The sequence below is a fragment of the Dermacentor variabilis genome, chromosome 9, assembly GCF_050947875.1.
Source record: "Dermacentor variabilis isolate Ectoservices chromosome 9, ASM5094787v1, whole genome shotgun sequence".
Taxonomy (NCBI): Eukaryota; Metazoa; Arthropoda; class Arachnida; order Ixodida; family Ixodidae; genus Dermacentor; species Dermacentor variabilis.
This window is the reverse complement of record NC_134576.1, coordinates 128,517,854-128,543,309: the sequence shown is the minus strand read 5'-3', so window position 1 is coordinate 128,543,309 and position 25,456 is coordinate 128,517,854. Positions and strand designations below refer to the sequence as shown.

At 46.3% G+C, this 25,456-nt stretch overlaps 2 protein-coding genes across 2 annotated transcripts in view; both read left to right on the top strand.

The window, feature by feature from the left end:
- Positions 1-1,242: 1,242 nt before the first annotated feature.
- On the top strand, positions 1,243-5,671 carry LOC142558180 (uncharacterized). The gene is made up of 2 exons (XM_075670339.1): positions 1,243-2,163; positions 5,282-5,671. Exons 1-2 carry the CDS (start codon positions 1,962-1,964, stop codon positions 5,428-5,430), a joined length of 351 nt encoding a protein of 116 aa, XP_075526454.1. The 5' UTR covers positions 1,243-1,961; the 3' UTR covers positions 5,431-5,671.
- Positions 5,672-16,898: 11,227 nt separating this feature from the next.
- Positions 16,899-25,456, top strand: part of LOC142557465 (putative receptor-type tyrosine-protein phosphatase mosPTP-1) — a 241,324-nt gene continuing 232,766 nt past the window's right edge. The window contains exons 1-2 of the mRNA XM_075669337.1: positions 16,899-17,266; positions 18,191-18,707. Coding sequence (XP_075525452.1) covers positions 18,551-18,707 — 157 coding nt within the window. The 5' untranslated portion in view covers positions 16,899-17,266; positions 18,191-18,550. The remainder of the gene's footprint in view (positions 17,267-18,190; positions 18,708-25,456) is intronic.

The following is a 25,456-nucleotide window of genomic DNA, read 5'->3' as shown; positions in this document are numbered from 1 at the left end:
CTTTTTCCTTGTTTGCTCTGAATGCTAAGTTCGTCACTGAGCTAGAGCCAGCCCGCTGCGAGATTCTCCTTGATTTTTGATGGCCAAGTCGTAGCGCATAGCTTGCAAGTAAACGCCGACTATACGTGCTACAGGCTTCTTTTGCACCTCCGACGGGCCACATCTGTGCAGTGTCAGGTACTTCGTCGTGCACCTGGACGTCTTGCGAATACGAATTAAATTCGTTGGGTTGCACACTGTGAGTCAACGAACTGCTGGGCTTTTTTTTTTTTTTTTGCGTGCGTGCGTCGGAGCCTCGAGCCTGCGGCTTTTGATATGCAGCCCCAACTCTTTCAGGAAAGGGTGAGGAGGGACAATATTGAGGGCACGCGCATGTCTCGCGCGCTGTTGTTGCCCGCATCAGCTTTGCCCGCACGAGGTGTGTCAAGATTAATTTATTCACTCCATTGGCGTCGTTTCTGCGTTGTGCGTGCAGTATATGTAGGCGCATAAATCTTCGCGAGAGGTGTATGCTTACTTTTTTTTTTCGGGCCAGATGTACAGCAGGAAAGCTATAAGCAATACGTGAATGAAATTGCGTGCATCGAGTACGTCCTTTTTTTATTTATCTTTTTTACGTGCATCTGCTTTAGACTGGGCAAACAGCCAGGGAGATTTCTTTAGAACCCGTACATTCGCTTGTTTCACCACCTGCAACTGTGGGTTAGGCGGGGGGGGGGGCGAAGAGAGTGAGTTCTTCGTACCAGGCACGCATGAGCAAGGCCATGCGGCATGCACGTTTGCAATACTTAGTTAACTGGTCCTTCAGTCAGTCAATCAGTCAGCGATACTTGAAAGACACGGGACTTTCTGACAAATTGTGACTATACACTGTGTGACGTAGGACTGTACGGTGACACTGCGTAAGACTAGGAACGCCTTTGCGGGCTGCGTGACAGTGCCCGCAGAAATAGTTCGTGTGTACGTGCGTGTGTGCGCTTAGATTTTCTTTTTTTATTTCTTTATCCTTCTTTCTTTCTCACCTATTGCATCCCCTTGCCCCTCCCCCAGTACGGGGTAGCCAACCGGAGATGATCTCTGGTTAACCTCCCTGTCTTTCCTTTGCCTTTTTCTCTCTCTCTATCAGTCAGTCAGTCACTCAGTTAGTGAATGATTTAACCATACGCAGTCGATAAGTTAGCTCCTTAAGTAATCAGTTAGTTAGTTAGTTAGTTAGTTAGTTAGTTAGTTAGTTAGTTAGTTAGTTAGTTAGTTAGTTAGTTAGTTAGTTAGTTAGTTAGTTAGTTAGTTAGTTAGTTAGTTAGTTAGTTAGTTAGTTAGTTTTTCACAGTGTAAAAGCAACTAAGACCACCTATATCCCTAAGACCGCGGTAGCCCGATGGCGCAGGCGTTGCGCTGTTGAGGTCATGGTCGCAAGCTCGATCCCTATCGCGGCGGCCGCATTTCGACGAGGCCAATTAAATGCAATTACACCCGCGTACTTGGATTGATGTGCTCGTTAAAATAAACAATCCGAGGTGGTCAAAATGATTTCGGAGTCCCCCACTACGGCGTGCTCCTCATATATCGCATCGCGGTTTCGTCCCGTAAACCCGACAATTCATTTTCTTTTAGTTTTCAAAAGAATGGCTTGTAAGGTGTCTGTCGACGTTCATATTCTGTTCCGTTCGCATTGTGTGGTGCGTGTACTCGCGTTTCTTTTCGTGGACGGCGCCTAAAGAAAAAAAACTGACACGACTGAGTCTAAACCACACCCGTCATGTACCACTCGCGCTGAAGAAAAAAACAAAAAACCTCCACGCGGAGGATTTATCGCCGTCCGCTTGGATCTTATGCGGGTCCGGGATCAGCATAAAGAGCGCCCGCAGCGCGCGCGACCACCACGTCAGAAACCATTCGTGCGCAGCCGCCACTCAGTCGAAACGTTGGAGTCTTCGGGGCTTTAAGGAAGAGAAACAACAATGCATTCGATGGTTGTGACAGTCGCTTTTGTCTCGGCGCTTGCGGCTACGACGCTGGCCCAATCCAACGGCCAGGTGGACACGGAGTGTGTCCGGCGCTTCCGGGTCTGCGAGCAGGAGTGCGTCGCCGAGGCCGAGACGTCCAAGCAGATGGCCAACTGCACGCGAGAGTGCGAGTCCAAGAACGACTGCGACCAGCCCAGTAAGTGTGCTTCCGGGAACGACGGCGGTCATATTCCGCTGGTGCCGTCTTCTCAAGTCCCGGACGCAGAGTTGTAAAGCTGCGGTCACGTACGATGGACGTAACGTTAAGGGGATAAGAAGAGAGCAGATAGGGGGAGAGAAAAAAACGCGAGTTAATGACATCTTAGGCGAAATCGAGAAAAATAAATGGGCATGGGCAGGGCACGTAATGAGGAGGGAAGATAACCGCTGGTCATTAAGGGATACGGATTGGATTCCAAGAGAAGGGAAGCGTATTAAGAAGTTTGCAAGGACAACATGACCGCAATCACCGCATGATCGGGGTAGTTGTGACTTATTATTATTATTATTATTATTATTATTATTATTATTATTATTATTATTATTATTATTATTATTATTATTATTATTATTATTATTATTATTATTATTATTATTATTATTATCGATTTCAGTGGATGTTTTGCGCGCCCAACATTTTTTTCGACACCTTTACGGGTGTATACAGGGTGCTTGGTCGTCCCACGGCTTACACCCTCGCGTTGAAGGGGTAAGGTCAAATCGTTGGTGTGGACAAGATCTCTTGTTTGCCGACTTTATGGTGTCGAGTAATGATGATAGATGCGACAGACGACACGAAATGTGCACTAAATAAACATTAACAGCTATCGCTGTTCAATTATCGAAACAGATAATTCTGCGCTGCCCCTGGGAGGTCATGTGATAATAATGAACAGTTTTCAACTGCGCCTTTTCTGATCGCACGTGTGTTTAGATCTCGCTGTCACGTGTAATTAAATGTTATAGCCGTAAACGTGAGGGTGTTACCTGTCTGGGAAAAACCAACATGCTTGAGAGTGTAAACACTTTTAGGTTTCTAGTTGTTTTCGCTGACGTATCGGGGACTGCAAGTCCCCGATAGTCAGCGTAGTATATATCTACGTAGTATATATACTACGTAGCTATATACCCTGTAGTCACCTGTAGTATATAGCTACGCGGTAGCCTTCTTGACTAAACTATATGAGATCATGTGTTAATACGTCGACGCGCCTTTTCAAGGGCAGTTTATCAGTATAAAGTTGCCCACGAATTCTTTCTTAGCTTTAGGAACTAGAACACTATTTTCTCCAATATTTCAGCCATAACTAAATCAAATTGTCCTGCTCATTTCACTAAAGATTCTTGTCTTTCGATGGTTCCACACTGTCTAAAGGCCTACAAGGGCCCATACATTTATTGCAAGACTTCGAAATCGTTATTGTAATAATAAATTTTACAAATTCGCAACAGTTGTTTATGAATAGAAACAAATCATGTTTGCAGTACACCCCTCCAATTGTCGTTGTACTAAATGATACGTTTTGCATCAACCATAATGGTTGCATTTCTCGGCCAAAAAACGATGTTCTTCTTGAAAGTTATCTTGTGTGTTTCAGATCAGTTTGTTCATGTGCTATGTTCTGCATTGCCTCAGTGCTTATAATGTACTGTATAAGCGTGTCTGTTTTGCTGTATGCGTATGTTGAGAGCATTGTTGCTATGCATGTAGCCATGAGAGCCAGAAAACGGCACCAAGAATTGCCTCGAGCACACAAGCAATGACTTTTCTCATTGGTTCGTTTCACATTATCTAGCTATGTATCGAGAAAAACAAATAAAATTAATAATTAAATAAGTAATAAGTATGTTATGTACATTACTGACTTAAACCACGCAACGCCCGAACAAGATTCTACATAAAAATGAATTAGAAGAACTCCGTGTTCACCTTCATATTTGTCGCCACGAGAAGTGCATTCTTATACGAAACAATACGCATTTATCAGGCGCAAGTAACTATTATTGTAATTATCAATAATTAGTAGACAGTTTCCTGAGACGCCTACAATTGACGAATTACTCCCGGTATACATTAAAAAACGCTACCATGGGCTTTGCGTTAACTTTGCGTTAACGTGAAAATCGGAGTTTGGACAAATATTTAGTTATTACGTTTTAGTTAGTTATTACGTAACGTAACCGTGATTATTATTATTATTATTATTATTATTATTATTATTATTATTATTATTATTATTATTATTATTATTATTATTATTATTATTATTATTTTATTATTATTATTATTATTATTTTATTATTATTATTATTGTGATGATGATGATGATATCAAACGTGATACGTTGGGCCACGTGGGGTCAACACACATTTCACCTTACATCGCCTCTTTCGGCGTTACGATAGCTGGAAGAGAAGGCAGAGGCACGCCGGCACTTGATCAGCCCTGGTATAACATATATAGAACAGAGTTGAACACGCCCCTTGAGAAGGCCTAACGCTGCTAAGACAGAGTAAACGGATTATAAGGAGGACGGGCAGAATGCTACCACACGACCACGTTCACCCCGCACTCAATCAGCACATCAATATCAAACGATTGGTAACGTTTAAATCTCATGACTATATCTTAATGCTGGTCGGATACGAAGTGCATAAGAACTCCACCAAATGCGTTTCGCGCGGTAATTTCTCCAACTTCAATTTCAGCCTCTCTGAAAAGACAAATCACTCTTCCTCATCGATCAACTTTTGTCTCAGAAGGCTCTCTTTGTACCTTATAGCCAGACCCTTACTGTTGTCGGCGTGGCGTGATATCATAAGAGAGAGAGAGAGAGAGAGAGACAACTTCATGTAGTCGCCTGCAGAACGACACCATGACTAAATGGCGCCGTGACGCGGGCCCTGACGTCTTCTCAGCGGGTGGTCTCTACTCAACTCCAGCGCGTGTTACTCCCGCGGTTGGTCGCCCTGTGGGGCAACGTTCCGTCGGTTTCGCTCGGCCTTTGTCTTTCAAGAGCCGCCGAGACCTGCTGGACGGCCCAGCCTTGCGCGAGAATGGCTTGGATTTGAGACTTTCGAGAGTTTCCACAGTCTGTGTTCGTTCGAACCACCACTTCAGACGTTAGCGTCAACAATTTCCTATATTTCTATTTCTTGCTCCCCCCCCCCAATTTTCCCCTTCCCCAATTATGTGACGCATGTTAGAACCTCGTTTCATGCCAACCTCTAGGTCTTTTTTTTTTCTATCGTAACGAAATTCCTATCTTTTTCAGGCTGCCCTCAAGACTACGACGAAAGCAAGTGCCTGCTGCAGACGCCGTTCCTCAAGACGTGCTACGTGGACGCCATGTGCCCCGAGGGTAGTCGATGCTGCGCGACGGGGGACGAAGCTTGTGAATGGAGGTGCACGTGGCTCTTCTGAAATCGCTCCCCCTCCCCCCTCTGGGTCACGTGTCTTTCGCCTTCAGGCAGAGAAGATGTAGCCGTCTCTTGCGCATCGTTGTAACCTCCTTTATCCGCAGTTCACTCTTGTCAAGTGGGACACTTCTTGCGAAACAGGAATGTACGGCTGGTTGGTGAAAGGGCTTATTCTTTTCTTTTTTTTGTATGCTGCGGCTAGCACCCTTGCAAGAAATAAAATGATGCTGTGAGTCACCCGCTTATCTCCCACTCTCTGACTTGTGAAAGAGTTTGCAACGTGGAAACGTTCGATCGCCGATACAGGCCGCGTCGTATGACGTCTGCGCGAAGAGGGTGACATGGTAGTGTTTGCGCAATTCATTCATTTATTTATACATTTATTCGTATCACTACGTTAGCCCGGAGGGCATTATTGAATGGGAGGCGTATTATTACAATGCACACAGAGCGAGATGTACAAAAGGATTAGCACAATTATACACTGTAACGCTTAAATAAAAGGCTCAGAGCACTGAAAAGGATAAGGAGACAACCGTGAAGGGAACAGGATGTATAAAGCCAAAGAAGCCCACCAATTCGCGCGGCACTAACTTGGCGTAAGAGGAAGAAATCACGGGGCCAATTATCTGGACCTTAACTTGGTTCCGACACTCGCGCCTATATACGTACTACATAACTCGCCGAGGGCTGTCAGTCGAAATAGTAAAGTACGTGCAATCCATTTTCACGTGTGAATAATAAAGTACTCGGTTGAGTAACAGCATCCTCATGCGGAATTACAGCAGGCTATACCGCTCTGCAAACCAGAATCTGCGTTTGACAGTTTTAACGTATTGATTGCGCTAAATACACCCCAGCCATTAGCCATTTACTCTGTTAGGCTGGAGTAAAGTATAGACGGAGTGCCATGTTACTCCGGCCTTAACAGCCTGGGGAGTACGAAAGGGACATGACGTGATTTCACACCGGGTGCAAAGTAGTTTTCTAACATCCCCCTCCTGCCTCTCTCCAGGCAGGGAGATTTAAGAGGGCCTGCGCAGACAGCGGGTGGTCACGTGGGCACTTGCCATGTGGCTAAGCGTGGTGCCAGCGAACTGTGGTACTCAAGAACCTAGAAGCAGGTGACGGTTCCTTTTTTTTTAACAACGGGGAAGTATTTTGCACGATGCGTAGCAAGGAAATATGGTGCAGGAGGCCAAAAAAGCCTACCTACCCTCACGTCGGGGACTTGGCACAAAAGCAAAAAATCACGCGGCCAATTATTTGGACCTTCGTTTGGACGTAACCCTCGCGACAACTACGCCTAATTGTCGTCTCCGCTGGTTCCCACGGGTTCTGGCTTTAAAAAAACATGGTTGGGAACGCAAGGTGTCGGTCGGAGCGAAGACACGTCGAAATAAGTAAAACGTTTACGCGAGCTAGATACAAGGAAAACAGCAGGGCACACACTGCACTGCGAATTGCGTCTTCTGCTTTATTATTATTTTTTTCTTGAGTACGTGTTGTTTGACTCCTTATTTATTGTTAGTGCTGTTCGAATAAGACAATTTTATAACCGAATCGAATACGAATGTTCCGAAAAGCTACGTTCGAACATCGAATCGTATGCCGAATATTTTCTCATTTCTAAACAAAGTGAAATAGTGTAGCGTAGTCCGCTTGGTGAATAAGAAGGAACAACAGGTGCACGTTAATAACCCCAGGCGGTCCGAATTTCCTGACTCCTCCCACTACGAAGAGCCTCATAATCACATCCTGGTTTTGGCACGTAAGACCCCAGAATTTACTTTTCTTTTAAATGAGAAAAAAACTAACTCCCATCATTTTATACATGTAGAGGTGTTCTAACGTGGATGACCGGTCAACTGGGCAGTTTGTAAATTAGAAACATCTGAAAGGTGATCGCCCCTTGACGACGACAGTAATGAGACTGTCGGTCCTGAGGATTTTTCCGAGGAGTTGGGGTAATGAAAACTGATAAGTATCTTTACCATGTGTCTTTACTCATATTTATGTATTCGTTCGTTCGTTCGTTCGTTCGTTCGTCCGTCCGTCCGTCCGTCCGTCCGTCCGTTCGTCCGTTCGTCCGTCCGTCCGTCCGTCCGTCCGTCCGTCCGTCCGTCCGTCCGTCCGTTCGTTCGTCGTTCGTTCGTTCGTTCGTTCGTTCGTTCGTTCGTTCGTTCGTTCGTTCGTTCGTTCGTTCGTTCGTTCGTTCGTTCGTTCGTTCGTTCGTTCGTTCGTTCGTTCGTTCGTTCGTTCGTTCGTTCGTTCGTTCGTTCGTTCGTTCGTTCGTTCGTTCGTTCGTTCGTTCGTTCGTTCGTTCGTTCGTTCGTTCGTTCGTTCGTTCGTTCGTTCGTTCGTTCGTTCGTTCGTTCGTTCGTTCGTTCGTTCGTTCGTTCGTTCGTTCGTTCGTTCGTTCGTTCGTTCGTTCGTTCGTTCGTTCGTTCGTTCGTTCGTTCGTTCGTTCGTTCGTTCGTTCGTTCGTTCGTTCGTTCGTTCGTTCGTTCGTTCGTTCGTTCGTTCGTTCGTTCGTTCGTTCGTTCGTTCGTTCGTTCGTTCGTTCGTTCGTTCGTTCGTTCGTTCGTTCGTTCGTTCGTTCGTTCGTTCGTTCGTTCGTTCGTTCGTTCGTTCGTTCGTTCGTTCGTTCGTTCGTTCGTTCGTTCGTTCGTTCGTTCGTTCGTTCGTTCGTTCGTTCGTTCGTTCGTTCGTTCGTTCGTTCGTTCGTTCGTTCGTTCGTTCGTTCGTTCGTTCGTTCGTTCGTTCGTTCGTTCGTTCGTTCGTTCGTTCGTTCGTTCGTTCGTTCGTTCGTTCGTTCGTTCGTTCGTTCGTTCGTTCGTTCGTTCGTTCGTTCGTTCGTTCGTTCGTTCGTTCGTTCGTTCGTTCGTTCGTTCGTTCGTTCGTTCGTTCGTTCGTTCGTTCGTTCGTTCGTTCGTTCGTTCGTTCGTTCGTTCGTTCGTTCGTTCGTTCGTTCGTTCGTTCGTTCGTTCGTTCGTTCGTTCGTTCGTTCGTTCGTTCGTTCGTTCGTTCGTTCGTTCGTTCGTTCGTTCGTTCGTTCGTTCGTTCGTTCGTTCGTTCGTTCGTTCGTTCGTTCGTTCGTTCGTTCGTTCGTTCGTTCGTTCGTTCGTTCGTTCGTTCGTTCGTTCGTTCGTTCGTTCGTTCGTTCGTTCGTTCGTTCGTTCGTTCGTTCGTTCGTTCGTTCGTTCGTTCGTTCGTTCGTTCGTTCGTTCGTTCGTTCGTTCGTTCGTTCGTTCGTTCGTTCGTTCGTTCGTTCGTTCGTTCGTTCGTTCGTTCGTTCGTTCGTTCGTTCGTTCGTTCGTTCGTTCGTTCGTTCGTTCGTTCGTTCGTTCGTTCGTTCGTTCGTTCGTTCGTTCGTTCGTTCGTTCGTTCGTTCGTTCGTTCGTTCGTTCGTTCGTTCGTTCGTTCGTTCGTTCGTTCGTTCGTTCGTTCGTTCGTTCGTTCGTTCGTTCGTTCGTTCGTTCGTTCGTTCGTTCGTTCGTTCGTTCGTTCGTTCGTTCGTTCGTTCGTTCGTTCGTTCGTTCGTTCGTTCGTTCGTTCGTTCGTTCGTTCGTTCGTTCGTTCGTTCGTTCGTTCGTTCGTTCGTTCGTTCGTTCGTTCGTTCGTTCGTTCGTTCGTTCGTTCGTTCGTTCGTTCGTTCGTTCGTTCGTTCGTTCGTTCGTTCGTTCGTTCGTTCGTTCGTTCGTTCGTTCGTTCGTTCGTTCGTTCGTTCGTTCGTTCGTTCGTTCGTTCGTTCGTTCGTTCGTTCGTTCGTTCGTTCGTTCGTTCGTTCGTTCGTTCGTTCGTTCGTTCGTTCGTTCGTTCGTTCGTTCGTTCGTTCGTTCGTTCGTTCGTTCGTTCGTTCGTTCGTTCGTTCGTTCGTTCGTTCGTTCGTTCGTTCGTTCGTTCGTTCGTTCGTTCGTTCGTTCGTTCGTTCGTTCGTTCGTTCGTTCGTTCGTTCGTTCGTTCGTTCGTTCGTTCGTTCGTTCGTTCGTTCGTTCGTTCGTTCGTTCGTTCGTTCGTTCGTTCGTTCGTTCGTTCGTTCGTTCGTTCGTTCGTTCGTTCGTTCGTTCGTTCGTTCGTTCGTTCGTTCGTTCGTTCGTTCGTTCGTTCGTTCGTTCGTTCGTTCGTTCGTTCGTTCGTTCGTTCGTTCGTTCGTTCGTTCGTTCGTTCGTTCGTTCGTTCGTTCGTTCGTTCGTTCGTTCGTTCGTTCGTTCGTTCGTTCGTTCGTTCGTTCGTTCGTTCGTTCGTTCGTTCGTTCGTTCGTTCGTTCGTTCGTTCGTTCGTTCGTTCGTTCGTTCGTTCGTTCGTTCGTTCGTTCGTTCGTTCGTTCGTTCGTTCGTTCGTTCGTTCGTTCGTTCGTTCGTTCGTTCGTTCGTTCGTTCGTTCGTTCGTTCGTTCGTTCGTTCGTTCGTTCGTTCGTTCGTTCGTTCGTTCGTTCGTTCGTTCGTTCGTTCGTTCGTTCGTTCGTTCGTTCGTTCGTTCGTTCGTTCGTTCGTTCGTTCGTTCGTTCGTTCGTTCGTTCGTTCGTTCGTTCGTTCGTTCGTTCGTTCGTTCGTTCGTTCGTTCGTTCGTTCGCTCGCTCGCTCGCTCGCTCGCTCGCTCGCTCGCTCGCTGTAAGGATAAAGGAAAATGGTTTCGCTCCCCGGTATAGGAAATGCATCGGAATGTTCACAGCCGAGAGTATGCCGCAGAACACAAAAGGAATTCACAGCAGAACGTCATAGTGGTGACACTAAGGACAGGGTCGTATGACATATCTATGGCCACGGGTCAAGACCGGTACTGAAGCGAGGCGTGCCGGTTCAGTATGTCTCCAATGGCTCATCAATACACACAATTAAAAGAAGTAGCCAGTAATGCTTCTCAGTCCCCGCACTCTCAGAACAGAAGTGGACACAGCAGACCTAGTAGATCGGTAAATTTTGTAAACTAAGCCTATGTGGACATCTTTGGTGATCAGATTTCATAGCACTGAATTATACCAGTAATTGTGAATACGACTTTAGCACTTTTGCGTAGACAGTGTACCAGTTTAGTATAAGCTGCAATCTACTACGTCATTCTTGTCATCTACGGGCATCTAACAGATGCAGTTTATAGTTGTGCTAATCTGCGCTTGGTGCTAAGTAACGCCGTTTTATAGTTGCTGCTTCTTTGATTGATTGTTTAATTTGTTCGTTGACTGGACGGTCAGTTATTTGGTTGGTTATTGCTCAGTTGTTTGTTTGGTCGGTCGGTCGGTCGGTTGGTTGGTTCTTTGTCGAGCTTGCTGATTTTTGACAATTGCGGTAAAATATTTGAGGCCTTCAATCAAAAATCTGCTTACTACAATCGGTCGAATTTAGCTTTCTCTTGTAAAGGCAACACACTTAATTCAAATCGATTCGAGAGTTGTCTAATGACAGCATATCTGCGTACTGCATGAATTTGAATAGGAAACTCATTCCGCACAATACGGTAGCCACTCTGAAAAGTTTCATCGTGTAGTGCGTGGGAGAAGAAAGCCCACAGCACATGCTCCACGCCCTCTGTAGGGGTGGTGTTCAGTACAACGCGTAGCGTCGTCAGCCTCACTCGCGAGATGGCAGCAGGTTAACATTCTTACTTCACCTTGCCTACCACAGATGGCGCCACGAATCCACAGCACCTGCCTAGTGTATGCGCGTGGTCTCTATTTGCATCCACTTGCGATAGTTGTGCGTGTAGCTGTTCTCGGCAACGTACTGCAACCGCCTCTGATTAACTTAACGTTAGAATATTGCCTACCGGGGCCGGCGCTGTGTTTCGACAGTACCTTCGCGCCTTGATGGTTCTGTATGAAATAGCATTCCGAAAGCAGGGTTCTCAACTACCATAATAATTACCTGCGATAGTATTATACTTAGAAGTAGCCTGTGGCCTTTTACAGCGCAAATGTGCTTTTGTACTGAATGTCTCGCAAAGGCGGACATTACTTGCTCAAGAAAGCAATATGTATCACTCACTAAATTAAAAATATGTACCACTCAACTTTTGAACTAATTACTTTAGGGCAAATACTGCCATTTACGAATTGAAGCCACTGAGTTCTCAGAGTACATCCTCGAACGAATTTTTAAACTAGAACAACGTTTGAGTAAAGCGCCGTTATACTTGTCTAACAACTATGGATATAAACTAGTGCACTGTTGTTCCATTTCCTTTTTTAAGGAAACGCCTTTTTAGATTGAGGCACAAAAATAACTGAAACTCCAATATATGTATTGGAAGACTTCCGGAACCTATAAATCGAAAATTTAGACAGCGTGTTATACTCCTGTAACATGTGAAGGCGGAAGCCTACTGCACTCGTGGTTATACATTAACTTACACCATTGAAGGGGTCAGACTTCTTGCAAGACAGAACGAGCCGCAGAGTAAAGTAAACGTATGGCGCTGTAGATCGACCTACCTCCTCAACGACACATGCGAGCACATAATGCACTACCCAAGGTTCCTTTCGTTCTTTCTTTCTTTCTTTCTTTCTTTCTTTCTTTCTTTCTTTCTTTCTTTCTTTCCGTCTTTCTTTCTTCCTTCCTTTCTTTCGTTCTTTCTTTCTTTGTTCTTTCGTTCTTCCCATCGTTGCATTTTTTTCGTTATTTCTTTCTTTCTTTCGTTTCTTCATTCATATTCAGCCATTGCATCTTTGCTTGCTCACCCCCGAGGGGTATATGAGCAATTCCTGATGATTATATTTTTTGCATCACTGGACAGACGCCGCTTTTTTTCGGGTATGAGCCATTGCAACTAGCCACTCGAGGCTTTCACCTTAAAAGTGGATGTGCCTTGCCGGCTCACTGGCTGAAATTCGTAAATTTCAATACGTACCGTAAAGTAATATCGTTTACAAGCTAATTAGTGAAATTTCGGTTGTTAATTCGTTGTGAATTTCGATTTCCTATGCAAAAATCTGCGCCTCAATTCACCTCAAGGAGTATGATTCTGCATTACAGCGCGTTATCGGGGTTGTGTTCCGGCCTTATAATGTCATATATGTAGAGACAGATTCAATAAGAGGAAGCCTTAGCTGAGGGCCAGTTCCAATTTCCCTAGCAAAACACATGCTTTTTTTTTTTAATAATAAAATGCCTTTAATACCGTAGTAAAACGCAGAAATGCTTTTATGGCACAAATTAACCGCAGCACCAACTTTAACGTAATTTGTTGCATTTGAGACATAAAAGTTAAGTTCTGATTTAATTTAGGAATTTTGAGTTAAGGCCTGCACGTTTTTGCAAGATTCCCGGAAGTTAGTGCGTTCTTTTTTTTTTTTAAGTGAGGCAGGAAATTTACAAATTCATTACTGCGTACACATAAAACAGATACCTGTTACTGTTAGAGCATGCCAGGCGGACAAAACTTGATACATGAATTTACAGCTTACATGAAACTGTTGCAATGTTTACGAGGGTACTTCAAAAGGTCAGCGCACAAGCTGGTATGCGTACTTCAGAGCGGCGCATAATATATCAATTCTGTCCGCTTGAAAAGCCTTCGTAGGTGAAGCTCACGGAGCTTTTTTTTTTTTTTCGATATTGCAATTTTCCGCAATCTTTGTGTTTTTTTTAAACACCGCCCTAAATTTAAGAAATCTCTTCTCTACATTCCCTAGATTTTAGCCTTTAAATCCAAGAAACCTACAACATCACTGCAGAGGTTGCCGAGAAAAACTATTTTCCCGTTGCCACACATATTTAAATAGCAACTTCCGAGTTACCTTTTATGGGGCATGGAGGAAGGCATTTTAATTGTTTTCTTCGTTGAAGAAACACACCGCCAAATTAAACAGTGGTGGGCGCCGAAAACGAAACAACTCTGTCAGCATGTCAGCAACAACCAGAATTGCCAGCGTGGAGCAGTCTGTGCCCATGAACCGACAAAGTTACGTGACAGCAATGACTGAGCAGCACTTCAGTATAGAGATGCAGTATATAATTGTCTAGTCGCGCGGCACTTTTCCGTATTTCGCGGGTTTTCAATTTCAGGCTTGGAAGGTACCTTTATGCGGCACGTATACTGAGCAGCAGAAAACTGGACCGGGAATTTTTCAGCGTGGTCGACAATTTTCTCATTTCCGCTTTTGTTCCGAATGTAACATTCGAGCGGTCGATTAATTAATAACATCCAATTTTGTAATTTTGTCCAAATAGAATGCATTGTCTGACTTGCTCCAAGCGACGGCAAGAAACGTTACCTTGGTTCTTTCCAGCTATATGCTACTTGCATATTCTTTAATCTTGGCACAAGTTACGTGGGACTAGTGGTACGACACGCTTCTGTTAGGAAAGCTTTGTGGACACACACGAAACGGTAAATTAAGTGTAGCCTTAGAGATTAACAACTAAGGCGCGCCTGTTTTGCATAGTGTACTGCACTTTACAACCTTTCAAGAAGCGGATGTTTAAGTATAGCCTATCAGGTCGGCAACTGAACGCATTGTTTTAGACGCGTTATTCATTGTTATAACGAATAACGCCCAAATAAGGCCCGAACTACAGCATTGTCTCCCAGATTAAAAGAGTGCTCATTCGAGGAAGAGATGCAATCATAGGGAACCTCACGGCGACGGCGGCGGCAGAAATGCGCCTGGAGTGTCTATATAATTGCTATCGCAATAACACGGACATGGAGGAAGCGCTATCCTAGTTCTTGCATGTGTGCTCGTCTCTTCTCTCTGTATGGCGCTCCGTATGAGCTACAACACCGGAGCCCGTGGTCAAGAGGCTCGGAGACCATGGACATTATCCGAGAATGAACATCGGTGCCCACGTGCGAAAAATTGGGGAACGAAACGATATTTCAAACTGGTATTCAGTTCACCAGTAAATGATGATCAAAACGTTTTTCGGCTCCTGCAATTGCCTTCGGCGTATGCAACCTGCAAAAGCGTAGCCTTCAAGAGTGGCGTTCGTTACTAGGTGTTCGAGAGTGATGTCCGTCGCTTGAAGTTGGATCCGAACACCAAGTATTAGTGCGATAGCAATTATATGGACTAAAAGACATGTTTTTTGCCGCAAGTTTAAAACACACACAAAAGGAAGACACATAGAAGACGCCATTTTGTGTGCGTGGTAAACTTGCGGCAAGAAACATGTCTTTTAGCAAGCACCAACTAGGCCAACAAGCAGTGCTGTTGCAATTATATGACCACTCCAAGCGTATTTTCGCCGTCGTCGTCGCCGTCAGGTTCCGTATATATTTAGGTATATGTATGCTGTATAAACCACTCTGTCACTAAAGTTGCTCATACCAGGTGTTACGTTCTTGACATCATAGGGAGTTTTAGAATAGGGGCCCCAATAGTTTGGGGCTCCAAAGAGCTTTGCGGGTGTTAGCGTTGGGGCACGTAGGAGTGAAGAGTTTTAGAATAGGGTTTGACGTTTGCGGATAGCGTCTTGGGCTGACAGCGCCACTACGGCGTCAAAGAAAAACTATTAGAAATAATTAAATAAAATATACCATTCTATGAGAGCAATAATAATTTTTACTTGTGTGTATTTGCGTTTAATTACAATTTAGAGGTTATTCTCTGTAAGCAGGAAACAATTAGTTGCGCTTAGTTTTGAGCAAACCAACTTTACTAGCCTTCACCAGCCAAGCTTAGCCGCGTTAGGCCTACGAGCCATAAAATCCACAATCGGATTCAAAATCAGCGGCGTCTAATGAGTCAATCTTCAGAACACACCCTAGTTGAGAGAAAGCGATAACCGCACTCACTTCTCCTAGCTTGCGAACTTCACGCGTTACCGCGAAGCGAACCTAGTTTTGTGCTAGGTTAGAGCCGTCGCTTCGATGGGTGCCGCCATGTTTTCCGACGCAAAGCTTTTGGGGCCGCTATTTGGGCTCTCGCTAAATCGGTGAAATAGGGTTCCCAACGCAAAACCCAAACGGAGTTTGCGTCTTGCGCATGCGCAGTGGCTTCGACGCTATTTCTTTGGGGCCCCAAAACGTTTGGGGCCCCTATTCTAAAACTCTCTAATTATTCTTCAGAATTTTGAGGATGGCCGCCCACAAACAAATGTCATGAAACAAGACACTGACACTGCATGCCTTGTATCTTAAGTCTTCTCAGACTTAAATTTTAAAAGTTCGAAACAATAACAGAGCTCAAACCTGAAAACGATGTAGATTTAGTAGCGCGGCTGTACACTACCTCCGGGACCGGCCCAGGAAAGAAGTTTGAAACATACCTGATACGGAAAAGTGGTGGTAAAGTCGCTAAGCGAGTTTGGCTTTCATTAGTAAACATAAATGAAATTGTCCGACGGCAGGATTCAAGCAGAGGACCCATAGCACAACAGCTCGTCTTACTTATGCAGGTTACGTTTACTTCAATTCATACTGCCACTACAGCTGGGAAACTTAAGCTTCGTGTAATATTCTAATATGTTGCCATCACATTCATTGCTTCACCTTATGGCGAAACTGTGATATTTTTTTATTGAGTGTTTGTGCCATTGCGCGGTCTCGCATCCCCTTGGGCCACGAGCTCCCGTGTTGTAACTCATATTGAACACAATAATACTAAGTACTTGCAAGGTCCCGCTAACATAGTACAACGAAAGGTTGAGTCCAAATCGCAACGCTGCCGACGGCACTTCGAAAACAAGAGGATCGAATCTCAAAGGCTGCGCTTTTACGTACTGCCAGCGCCAGGAACAATTACAGAACCGTGTGAACATCACGGCCGCCGTCTTTTAGATACTCCTTAATGTTTCATCGTGGCCTCTGATATCGAGTGAACGCGCGCGCGTCAAGCAGCTCAAATATTTGTCAATGCGGCATGGCCTCCAAGGTTAAACAACCCGCCATCTCGGTGGCCAGAACTAGGTGGCGTCCAAAACCCGACGTCTGTGACGTGTTTCCGGCTCCCGAGATTGCGTTCGGCGCACGGGGGGCACAGGCTCGGCGCCTTCAACCATGCATGCCTTCAGCCAGCAAAAGCATAGCCTTTAAGATCAGCATTTTCAATCCAGAGGGCGCCACCTTACGAGGCGTGAATTCTGTCTCGAGTAGACGTTTCCTGGCGACAGACGGCGCAACGCGACAAAAGACCGGCATCTGTGGCGTTTAGTTTCGGTTCTCCACCACCTGCCTCGCCGGCCGCGCTGCTGCAGCCGCGCGGTACTGCGGTTCTCGAATGCGGAGATTTTATTGCCTAGCTTCTCTCAGTCGGTGGTTGCAACGTGCAACCATGCACGTTGCAACCACCACCGGCAACCAGCAAAAGCATAGCCTTTAAGATCAGCATTTTCAATCCAGAGGGCGCCACCTTACGAGGCGTAAATTCGGTTGCGAGCAGTCGTTCCTTGTCGACAGATGGCGCAACGCGACAAAAGACCGGCATCCGTGGGCGTTTAGTTTCGGTTCCCCACCACCTGCCCCGCCGGCCGCGCTGCTGCAGCCGCGCGGTACTGCGGTTCTCGAATGCGGAGATTTTCTTGCCTCGCTTCTCTCAGTCGGTGGTTGCGCGCCGCTCCGCACGCAACTCCGCGGGGTTGCCTTGGTGCGCGAGGTTTCGCTCTTCGCGGTGGTGTTTTTGTTAATTTTTTCCTTATGTGGGTGCGCGGACTAGGGGTCGCCTGCTGAGGCCCAAACCCCGACCCCCAACGAGCTTCTTGTGCTTTTCTTTTTTTGTTTTGTTTCGTCGCTTCTGTTCTGTGTTGCGCGCCTGAGTTTCTTTTTTCTTTTTTTCGGAATACTTTGCTTTCCTCCGCGTGTCCTTTGACGCTGAGGAGAAGGATCAGCTGTCATCTTCTCTGACGTCTGCAGAGGAAGGATATATGGAAGCAAAGTTTCTCCGCATCCCTATCGGCCAAGTTGTGAGTTGTCGAAGCTATTGCTACGCTGGATTCTATTGGCTCGCGATCTGAGCTTAGGTTGTCGTTTTTCATGTTTCCCCTTAGTGCAATCATTTAACGCAAATTTACTATACGTATTATCTTATTTTGCAAGCTATTTTTTTCTCTCTCTTGATCCTCTCGGAACGAGCTACCAATATTTATTAATTTAAAGTTACGCGGTCGGGGTGCTTCCAGTTTCCTGAGGTTACGATCGAGTGTCTTCACAGATAGTGTTTCCTATACGGGCGCGGCTTCTTTCCTTATCGAAGCGTTATCGCTCGACATTGTCTGCCTTTTCAGCCTATCTCTGACTCGTTCAGCTTCTTGCGTGTAGTTTATTGCTGCCGTTAGCTCTGGAAGCGCGGACACATTCCAAGTCGCTGATACAGCGGAAGCACTTCTTAACGAACCTCCGCGCGTAGCAGTGACCTTCCTGCGCACTTAAGCGGCGCAGCCTAGTGGCGAAGCCGAACCTGCTTTTAGCGTCGGCCATAGCGCTGTGCGGTACTCGTTCTATATTTTATAGTGAATGCGAATAAAAATAGCGATTTTTTTGCATCGGATAAAGTAGATTACAGATTACATCTGTCGCATAAGGAAGAACTTGTAGGGTGAAACGAGCATAGGCGCTGAGGAAAAGAAAAACGGAAAGTGAAACGCGAGGGACGTGGTCTCGAAGCGGAGCAGACGACGCCGTTTTTAGTTTCGAGCAGTCGAGGACTTCATTGCCGCGAGCAGACGACACGGTCGCGCAGAACACTAGAAATCAAGGAAGGAAAATACGGAGAAATTTCTCCTCGTGAAGTGTCGGTGAAAGCAAGGTAAAAAAAAAAAAAGCGATTGCGAAAGGCGGCTATCGGATCGTCTTCGCCGGTGCCACTTTTTTTTTTTTTTTTCTCCAAGATGTCGGCCTGGCCCGGTGTTCTCGCGCGCAATGGTCGGTCGAGCCGCAGCCGGGTGCAGCTGCCGCGGCGTGGATATCGTCTGCTGGATAACGGTCGCCGCCGCGGGCAGACGACGGCTCCTACCGCTGTCGTCTGCTTCGTGCCCCGCGCAGCTTCTGCGTGACGCTTTCCCTGAGTGTTGCGAGGAAGTAAAACGCCCCTTCTAAAGGCGCGTTTCGAGTGCGTGGTTGATGACAATGCGTTGCGATGGGTTTGGACCGCGGGTCCCACGAGACGATTGACGTGAAGAAGTAAAGAAGACGTCGTGTCGGTCGCTGGTGTGCGTGTGTGTGTGTGTGCGCCGTACGTGAAAAAAAATATGCTCGTCGCCGGGAACTTGACTACTGCGAGCAGACGACTGATCAAGACCCGGATGATGACGTCCCCTGCCCGGCTTATGCTACTTCTGCTTGAAATCGTCTGCCTCTGCCTCCTAATCGCCGCTCCAGCGCACGCCGCCCCGGCCTTTGATAACGGTGAGTACACCGTCAACTCTTTTGTTGTTTTTGGCCGCCACGCTCTTGATAACTATCGTTTCGGCGTTGCCGGCGGTGCTCGTGCGAGCGGTTTATGTGGTCAAGGTCACTTGTTCATTTTGCTCGACGTTATCTTATATTTAGAGTAAGAGGGACTAGATATATTTCGTCTGCTCATATTCGTTTCCTACCTTGCCCGCCAGCAATCATGCGTGGTTTTCGACATAACTGCCCGTGGCAAAGTACGCAGAAAGATAGGCATCTGTGCGTGCGTATATGTGGCGATGTTCTTTTGAAATGTCTAGGCACCAGCATGGGAAAAGCGGATCTATGACATCGCGTGCTGTGTAGAATTCAATAAGAGCAAGTTAATACGAGTTTCCGGTCAACTTGAAATCGGTCAACTTGAATCGTTCAGTAATACCGGGAGGTATGAGCAAGGACTCAACGTAGCACTTTGTTTTCCAGCTTGCAGTTTAGTAATTTTCCCCAACGTATCACGTATAACGAAACGTACAAGTAGTTGGGAATAAGTTTCAGATGACGAAGCAATTACATAAACTCAGACGCCTATCTGTTCAATCCACGCGGCCGAAGAAGACGACCTCAGGTACGAACACACGGGAATAAGTTATTAACTTCAACTTGTATAAATTTCCTGAGCTGGCCTTATAGAGAGCACTCCGGTCTATGTAGGGGCTTCCTATAGTTATGTCTGATCTAAACACCCTCAGTTATGATAGAGCGGTGTTATCTTTGCGAGGTATATCTAAAGATATTTTCAATCATAGCACGAAGGCATTACGAAGCTTAGGTTCTGTCCAGACTCGTAAAAGTTCGGTAGTCACGGAATTACCCGGCAGCTTGAACATAGGTTTGAACATTGATACATACATACATACATACATACATACATACATACATACATACATACATACATACATACATACATACATACATACATACATACATACATACATACATACATACATACATACATACATACATACATACATACATACATACATACATACATTTGAACATCGATACAAATCCCTCAGGCGTTCCTTCTCTATGAGCCCACATTTTGCCTTCACGGGCTTTTTTTTTTTTTGTACAATATGTGCGCCGAAACAAATTCGAACGAGACACCACATCGGGGGCAGAAAGAAGTTCGTGTGGCGTTCTCCTTCGCTCCTCTCTGGACCGCTGCGGTATCTTTTTGCCGCGGCACGAACGGGGGACCAACCACGACTGAGGAAAAACGGACGACGAACAAGCCAAAGATCCAGGAAGCTACCGGATCGAACTCACGTACCGCCTAATATGCCTAATCGACCTCCCCGATTAAACCGCACGAGGCCTTCCCTTGATGGCACTGGCGTTCCTAAATTGTCGGACCGTGATCACGGCGCACGACGTACGAAACCAGGTCTTGCGGGGCAGCGTCCTGACGCACTGTGTACAGCGCCCCTCCCGGCTTCCATTGCAACTTGACCGTTTGCATCGAAGTGCTGTTTATAATTGCCTTCTGTGTAATGCGAGGTTCGGACGAAACGTGACCCATTCCTACCAAAGCAGTTATTCTTCCGTTCTTTCTTCCTTTGTTCCTTTCCTTTTTAACCTAAACGCCTGTTTCTTAATTTGGTTGTTTTTTCTTGCGTGTTTTTTTTTTTGCGCAATCATTGCAGTCACGCTTTTGCTTGACCCTTCTTTCTCCTTTATTTTTAGTTGTGGAATTCATCCTCAGACACCACATGTTGAGTTTACATCTAGCAGGGAATAAAATAGGAAGCCTTTTTTGTTGTTGTTGCTGTTGTTTTCCGCTTACTGCTGTTTTACATATTCTTGCAGGGTAAGATTTCCAGCGATCGATGCGACAAAAACTTTAGTGCGAGACGCAAGGCGCATGCATACTACAATTCGCCAGCTATCGCGTCACTACTTTTTCTTTTTTTCTTTTTTCATTCCGCTCGTGCTTTAATTTCAAACTGCTCTAATTATTACTTTACCCACGATTTTACTTGGCCTGTAACGATGCGAAAAGCACTTAATACCACGATTATTGTTATACAATCTGTGTTTAAGGATCGGAGGACGACATTGCGAGGTATGTAGGCGACTGCGATCTCGAAAACGAGTGAAGCATACGATTCCTTTATTTATTTATCTTTCTTTACAAAACGAAATCGCGAAAAAGAAGTTACTCTTGCCGAGAGCTCTGGTTGAACGCTACAGCGCTATACGGCCGCGCAATATAGACACAGGTGCACACGACGCCCCCGTGAAGTTTCCGGTCGTTATGGGACTACGTGGCTAGTTTGCTCAGACGTTTTCGTAACTCTTTTCTTCTTTTTTTTTTTTGCTTATTCTCTCATCGCTCTCTTTCTCTTGCCTTCTCATTTCTATTTCTTCCTTTCTTTCTTTCTTTCTTTCTTTCTTTCTTTCTTTCTTTCTTTCTCCATATTTTTCTACACCGCAAGAGAATATTGCTCAACTGGCGTGTAGCTGCCCTCGTGGGTCCGCGCGTATCACATATGTGTACACGTTGGGCACGTCCGTGTCTCTAGAACACGTATAGTGCAGAGGCATTTCGCGCGGGGTATACATATACGGCTCTTACGCGGAGATGGAGCAGGGGATGTTCCTAAACTGTACACTTTGAGATGTGCGCCAGTGCGTTACAGTCGCTATGTACATGCCCGTTGGCGTTTCCTCGTGGACCGCGGTGTGAAAGGAAACCCTGGGCTCCCGAATTTCAGTCAACGCTCACCAGCTGGTCGTCTTCGCACCACGTTTTTTTTTGTTTTTTTTTAGACCGATCGTAATTTTGGTAACAGCGCAGAAAAAGCAAACAAAGACAAAAGGAAGAAAACAACACGGCGCTGTGTTGTGTCGTGCGTTTTTTCTTCCTTTTGTAATTGTTTGCTTTTGTTGTTGTTGTTATTGTTGCGCTGTTGCCAAAAGTGCGTTGAATCCTAAGCAACTCGCCCGCTTTGCTATCTTGCGCCAGCATGCTTTTTTTAGACTTTGCCTGCACCCCCTCGGTAAGGAGTCTGACCCGCCGATAACACGCGAACACAAAGACATCCACGATCGGTCGCAGAAAGATAACGAAACCGAAGCCCCCAACCCTCCCTTCTTCGTAAATCCTTCCCATTCGAAAGCAGCCATCTCTCGCGACGACGATTGCCGCTGATATGAATCCCAGGAAAGAAAGAAAAAGAAACAAAGAAAAGAAAGAGCGATAAGGAAACAAAGAACAAACGGGTTTTCAAGAAAGCAAAAAGCGTCGCTTAGCTCTCTTTAACTTTATTACTATTGTTATTATTATTATTTCTGGTACCACTAAAGGGGAATGTAGGAAGACGATGTCGATGCCACTTGCTACGAGGAGGAAAGAAGTCGATTGCAATCAGACAGAGGCGGCGCGCCGGAACGTTCACGCACGGTGCGGTTTTTCTTTCCTGGGTTCGCTCCGTGCTCCGACGTGCTCCGATCTCCTCAGGTTATCTCTTTCTGTGAATAATCCCGTCGGGCACATACACCTGTCACTGCTCGCGTTACGCCATTATCAGCAACACAGTTTCCTCTCTCTCTCTCTCTCTCTCTCTCTCTCTCTCTCTCTCTCTATATATATATATATATATATATATATATATATATATATATATATATATATATATATATATGTGTGTGTGTTTGTGTGTGTGTGTGTGTGTGTGTGTGTGTGTGTGTGTGTGTGTGTGTGTGTGTGTGTGAGGAAAATTGTGCGGCCGGCCAATCCTTGATAAAATGCCGGAGGCGTTCCTCTGCGGACAGACAGCTTGTCGAGCGTGCATGTGAGCTCTGTGTAATTACAAAGTGCCGTCGTTCGAAACCCCGTGAAAAAAAAATAAGGAAGCGTTCCTTTCGGTTCCGCGTTCGTTGTATGCGGCGGCGTTGCTGTGAGAACCGTCGCATCGTACGAGCCGGCTTGCTGACTACGCCGCCGCTGTTTCTACTGGCAGCGCACATTAAATTCAAATCGTATAGCGTGACGCTGCAATTGTACGAACGCGGCGTGAAAAGTAGGTGAGTAACAACTATACACGTTCACTGTCGGAGCTCCATCGATCACACTCTTGGAAGCTACCCTTCGGTGTCGTCCGTCTTGTTTTGTTCTTGTTTGTTTTTCGAGATGGGGCGCGGGCGTGTCCCAAAGCTATAAATGACCATGACATGCCTCCATACCGAAGAGCTCCGAACTTATTTTGGTCACGTGGGGGCTATCATGCACCAAGGCATCATTGTTCGCGGCTGTCTGTCTGTGCGTACGTCTCTTACCGTGCGAGGAGCCGAACCTGCGACCCCCGATCTAAGCAGCATCAGCAGCAATCACCTCAACGACCTTTAGATAAGGGCACGCAGGCTTTAAGGTAAGGGTATGCGCAGGTCGACCGTGTCTCCGAATTTATAACCACCGTTGGAACTTGAGCATTCAGCAGTGGCTGTATTTCTTCTTGTTTGTTTGTTTTTTAAAGCTTTAAATGCACATTTGATCGTCTTTCATTGGAATGCGATGTGGACTCGGCGCTAATTCAGAAGAGTCCAGAGCTGTAGATACAACAAGCGCTGGGCATCTAAAAGGGGTCAATTCACGAAGTTTTTTCGTTCGTAAAGCTTTTCGTTCGTAAGTGCTTTAATAGCTCCCGACCAGCCGCCATAGCTAATATGTCCAGCATCGCGATTGGCTGAACTTTCTTCTCACGAACCGGGATTCCGGCTATGGAGTGTTTCTCTTTTTCTTTGTTTTTTGTTTTTTTAAATACTGGCCCTAGCTCTACCTGCGTCTGCTGTGCCACCTAACTCTGAATCCACTAACATATGTGCATTCTTAAGCAGCAACTCGCAAACTACGCTGCGTGTCTCTGTTAACAAGTTCATCTCTTACAGCTAAGACCCGCGTCCGGCGTAGTTGCAAGCCGTCGTTCGGTGTGACCAGCGCGAGATGCCGGCGCTCTTTCGAAGAGACGGCGTGGGCAGCGTAAAGAGCTCGGTCTGTGACAGCCGCTGTCCCTTTCTTTCTTTCTTTCTTTCTTGCTTCCTTCGTACGTGCTGCACGTTAGCAGCCCACGCTAAAAGGGCGCGTCGGCAATTATTCTTGCGCGGTCCGCCCCATCGCGTATAAGCCCTCTGTCACGCGGACGCACACACCCCTGCGGCCGCGATAGTAGCGTGCAGCAAGCAAGGCGGAGTCTGGTCTCCGAAGAGCGACGGCTCCTATGGGCTGTGTACAATGACATCCCCACGACGGCTATACTTCGGCTGTGTTTGGGCCACAGGTTGCACGGTATTCGAAAAAAAAAATGTTGGCAAGTCATTATTTGCCGATGAGGAGTGTGTCGAAGGCACACACACACACACACACACACACAGATATATATATATATATATATATATATATATTGTCTGGAAGAGGATGGTATGAACATAACCGGGAAGGGATATTTCTTCCAACAGTTGTGTCGGACCCGAGTATAAACCTGAGCCGTGTCGTAGAAGTTTACTTGTATCTGATAGTTCACCTTACTTTGTACTTAACTAGTACGACAGCAGCCTACATTTTACATTCTGCAACAGCTCGGTAAAGCACGGCCAATGTTGGCCCATCATTGAATCATATCGTAATCACCATTGATACATGTTGATTCCTGCATTAGATTTAAACTGTCCCAAGCTTCTTCTACTGCTATTTGTGTTCAGTGCTTGCCATGCTACCCAATTTTTTCTAGTCATTTCTTCTAAGCACCGGGACACAGAGAAAGGTTTCGAAGGAAGTCATCCACTCCTGGGCACTCAGGCACTGGGTCACAAGTTTGGACGCTGTCAAATTCAGCCATCGCGTCGTGTTCACCATCGTGTCAGTTCTGATTGTCTCTCACAGGCCTGCTATATACGCCCTTCTCTGACTAGCTCAAAAATGCCAAAGATGGTCGAATTCGACAACATATACGACGGAACTCCACACTGTCCCTAATTGCACCCACCGCCTAATTCGTCCACGTTGACTCTTTGGGCCAATCAGAGAGGATTGAGTATAACTGACACCCAGTGAGTCAAACAAAAAAAGCTGACGAAGATCGCGGATTTCGCGATACGGCGGGGATTTTACAGGGCGCAGGATGTCAGACGTCAGAGAGCCGAGTTTCAGGTGCCGCATTCGCAAAACTTTTGGTTTGTAAGTGCGGCCTTCCATTGACCGCGGCCGCCTTTGTTAATTATATATGTCCAACATCAGGTTTGGCTGGATGCAAAGATCTTGGGAGCCTAGCCTCACAGTTCATTAGCCCATAAAGCAGTTCGAGCGCTTCTTCCACTACCTGAAGGCAACAGACTTGAGTGCCCGACTATAGACATCCTGCACCTAACTTAGCGTATGGGAAAGTGCGGTGTAGACTCATGTTCTTTCTCTCTCTCTCTCTTTCACTCTCCATACCCCTCCCCACGTGTAGGGTAGCAAACCGGCCTCAGTCTGGTTAACCTCTCTGCCTTTCCCTCTTCCCTCTCTCTCTGTTGGAATTTGCTCTTGCGAGCGATTGAATCGTAAGAGCTTCTTTGTGCATTGCGGCCTGCAGGTGTTCAGAGCGAGGCGCGTGTTCTCGCCTCGCATATAGCCAGCCCCGAATACTGCACGGAAATTTCGAGCCGGCGAGTTATATACGTATCCGTGCGTCACGCTCCTCCTTTCCCTCGCGCGGTCGCCCGCG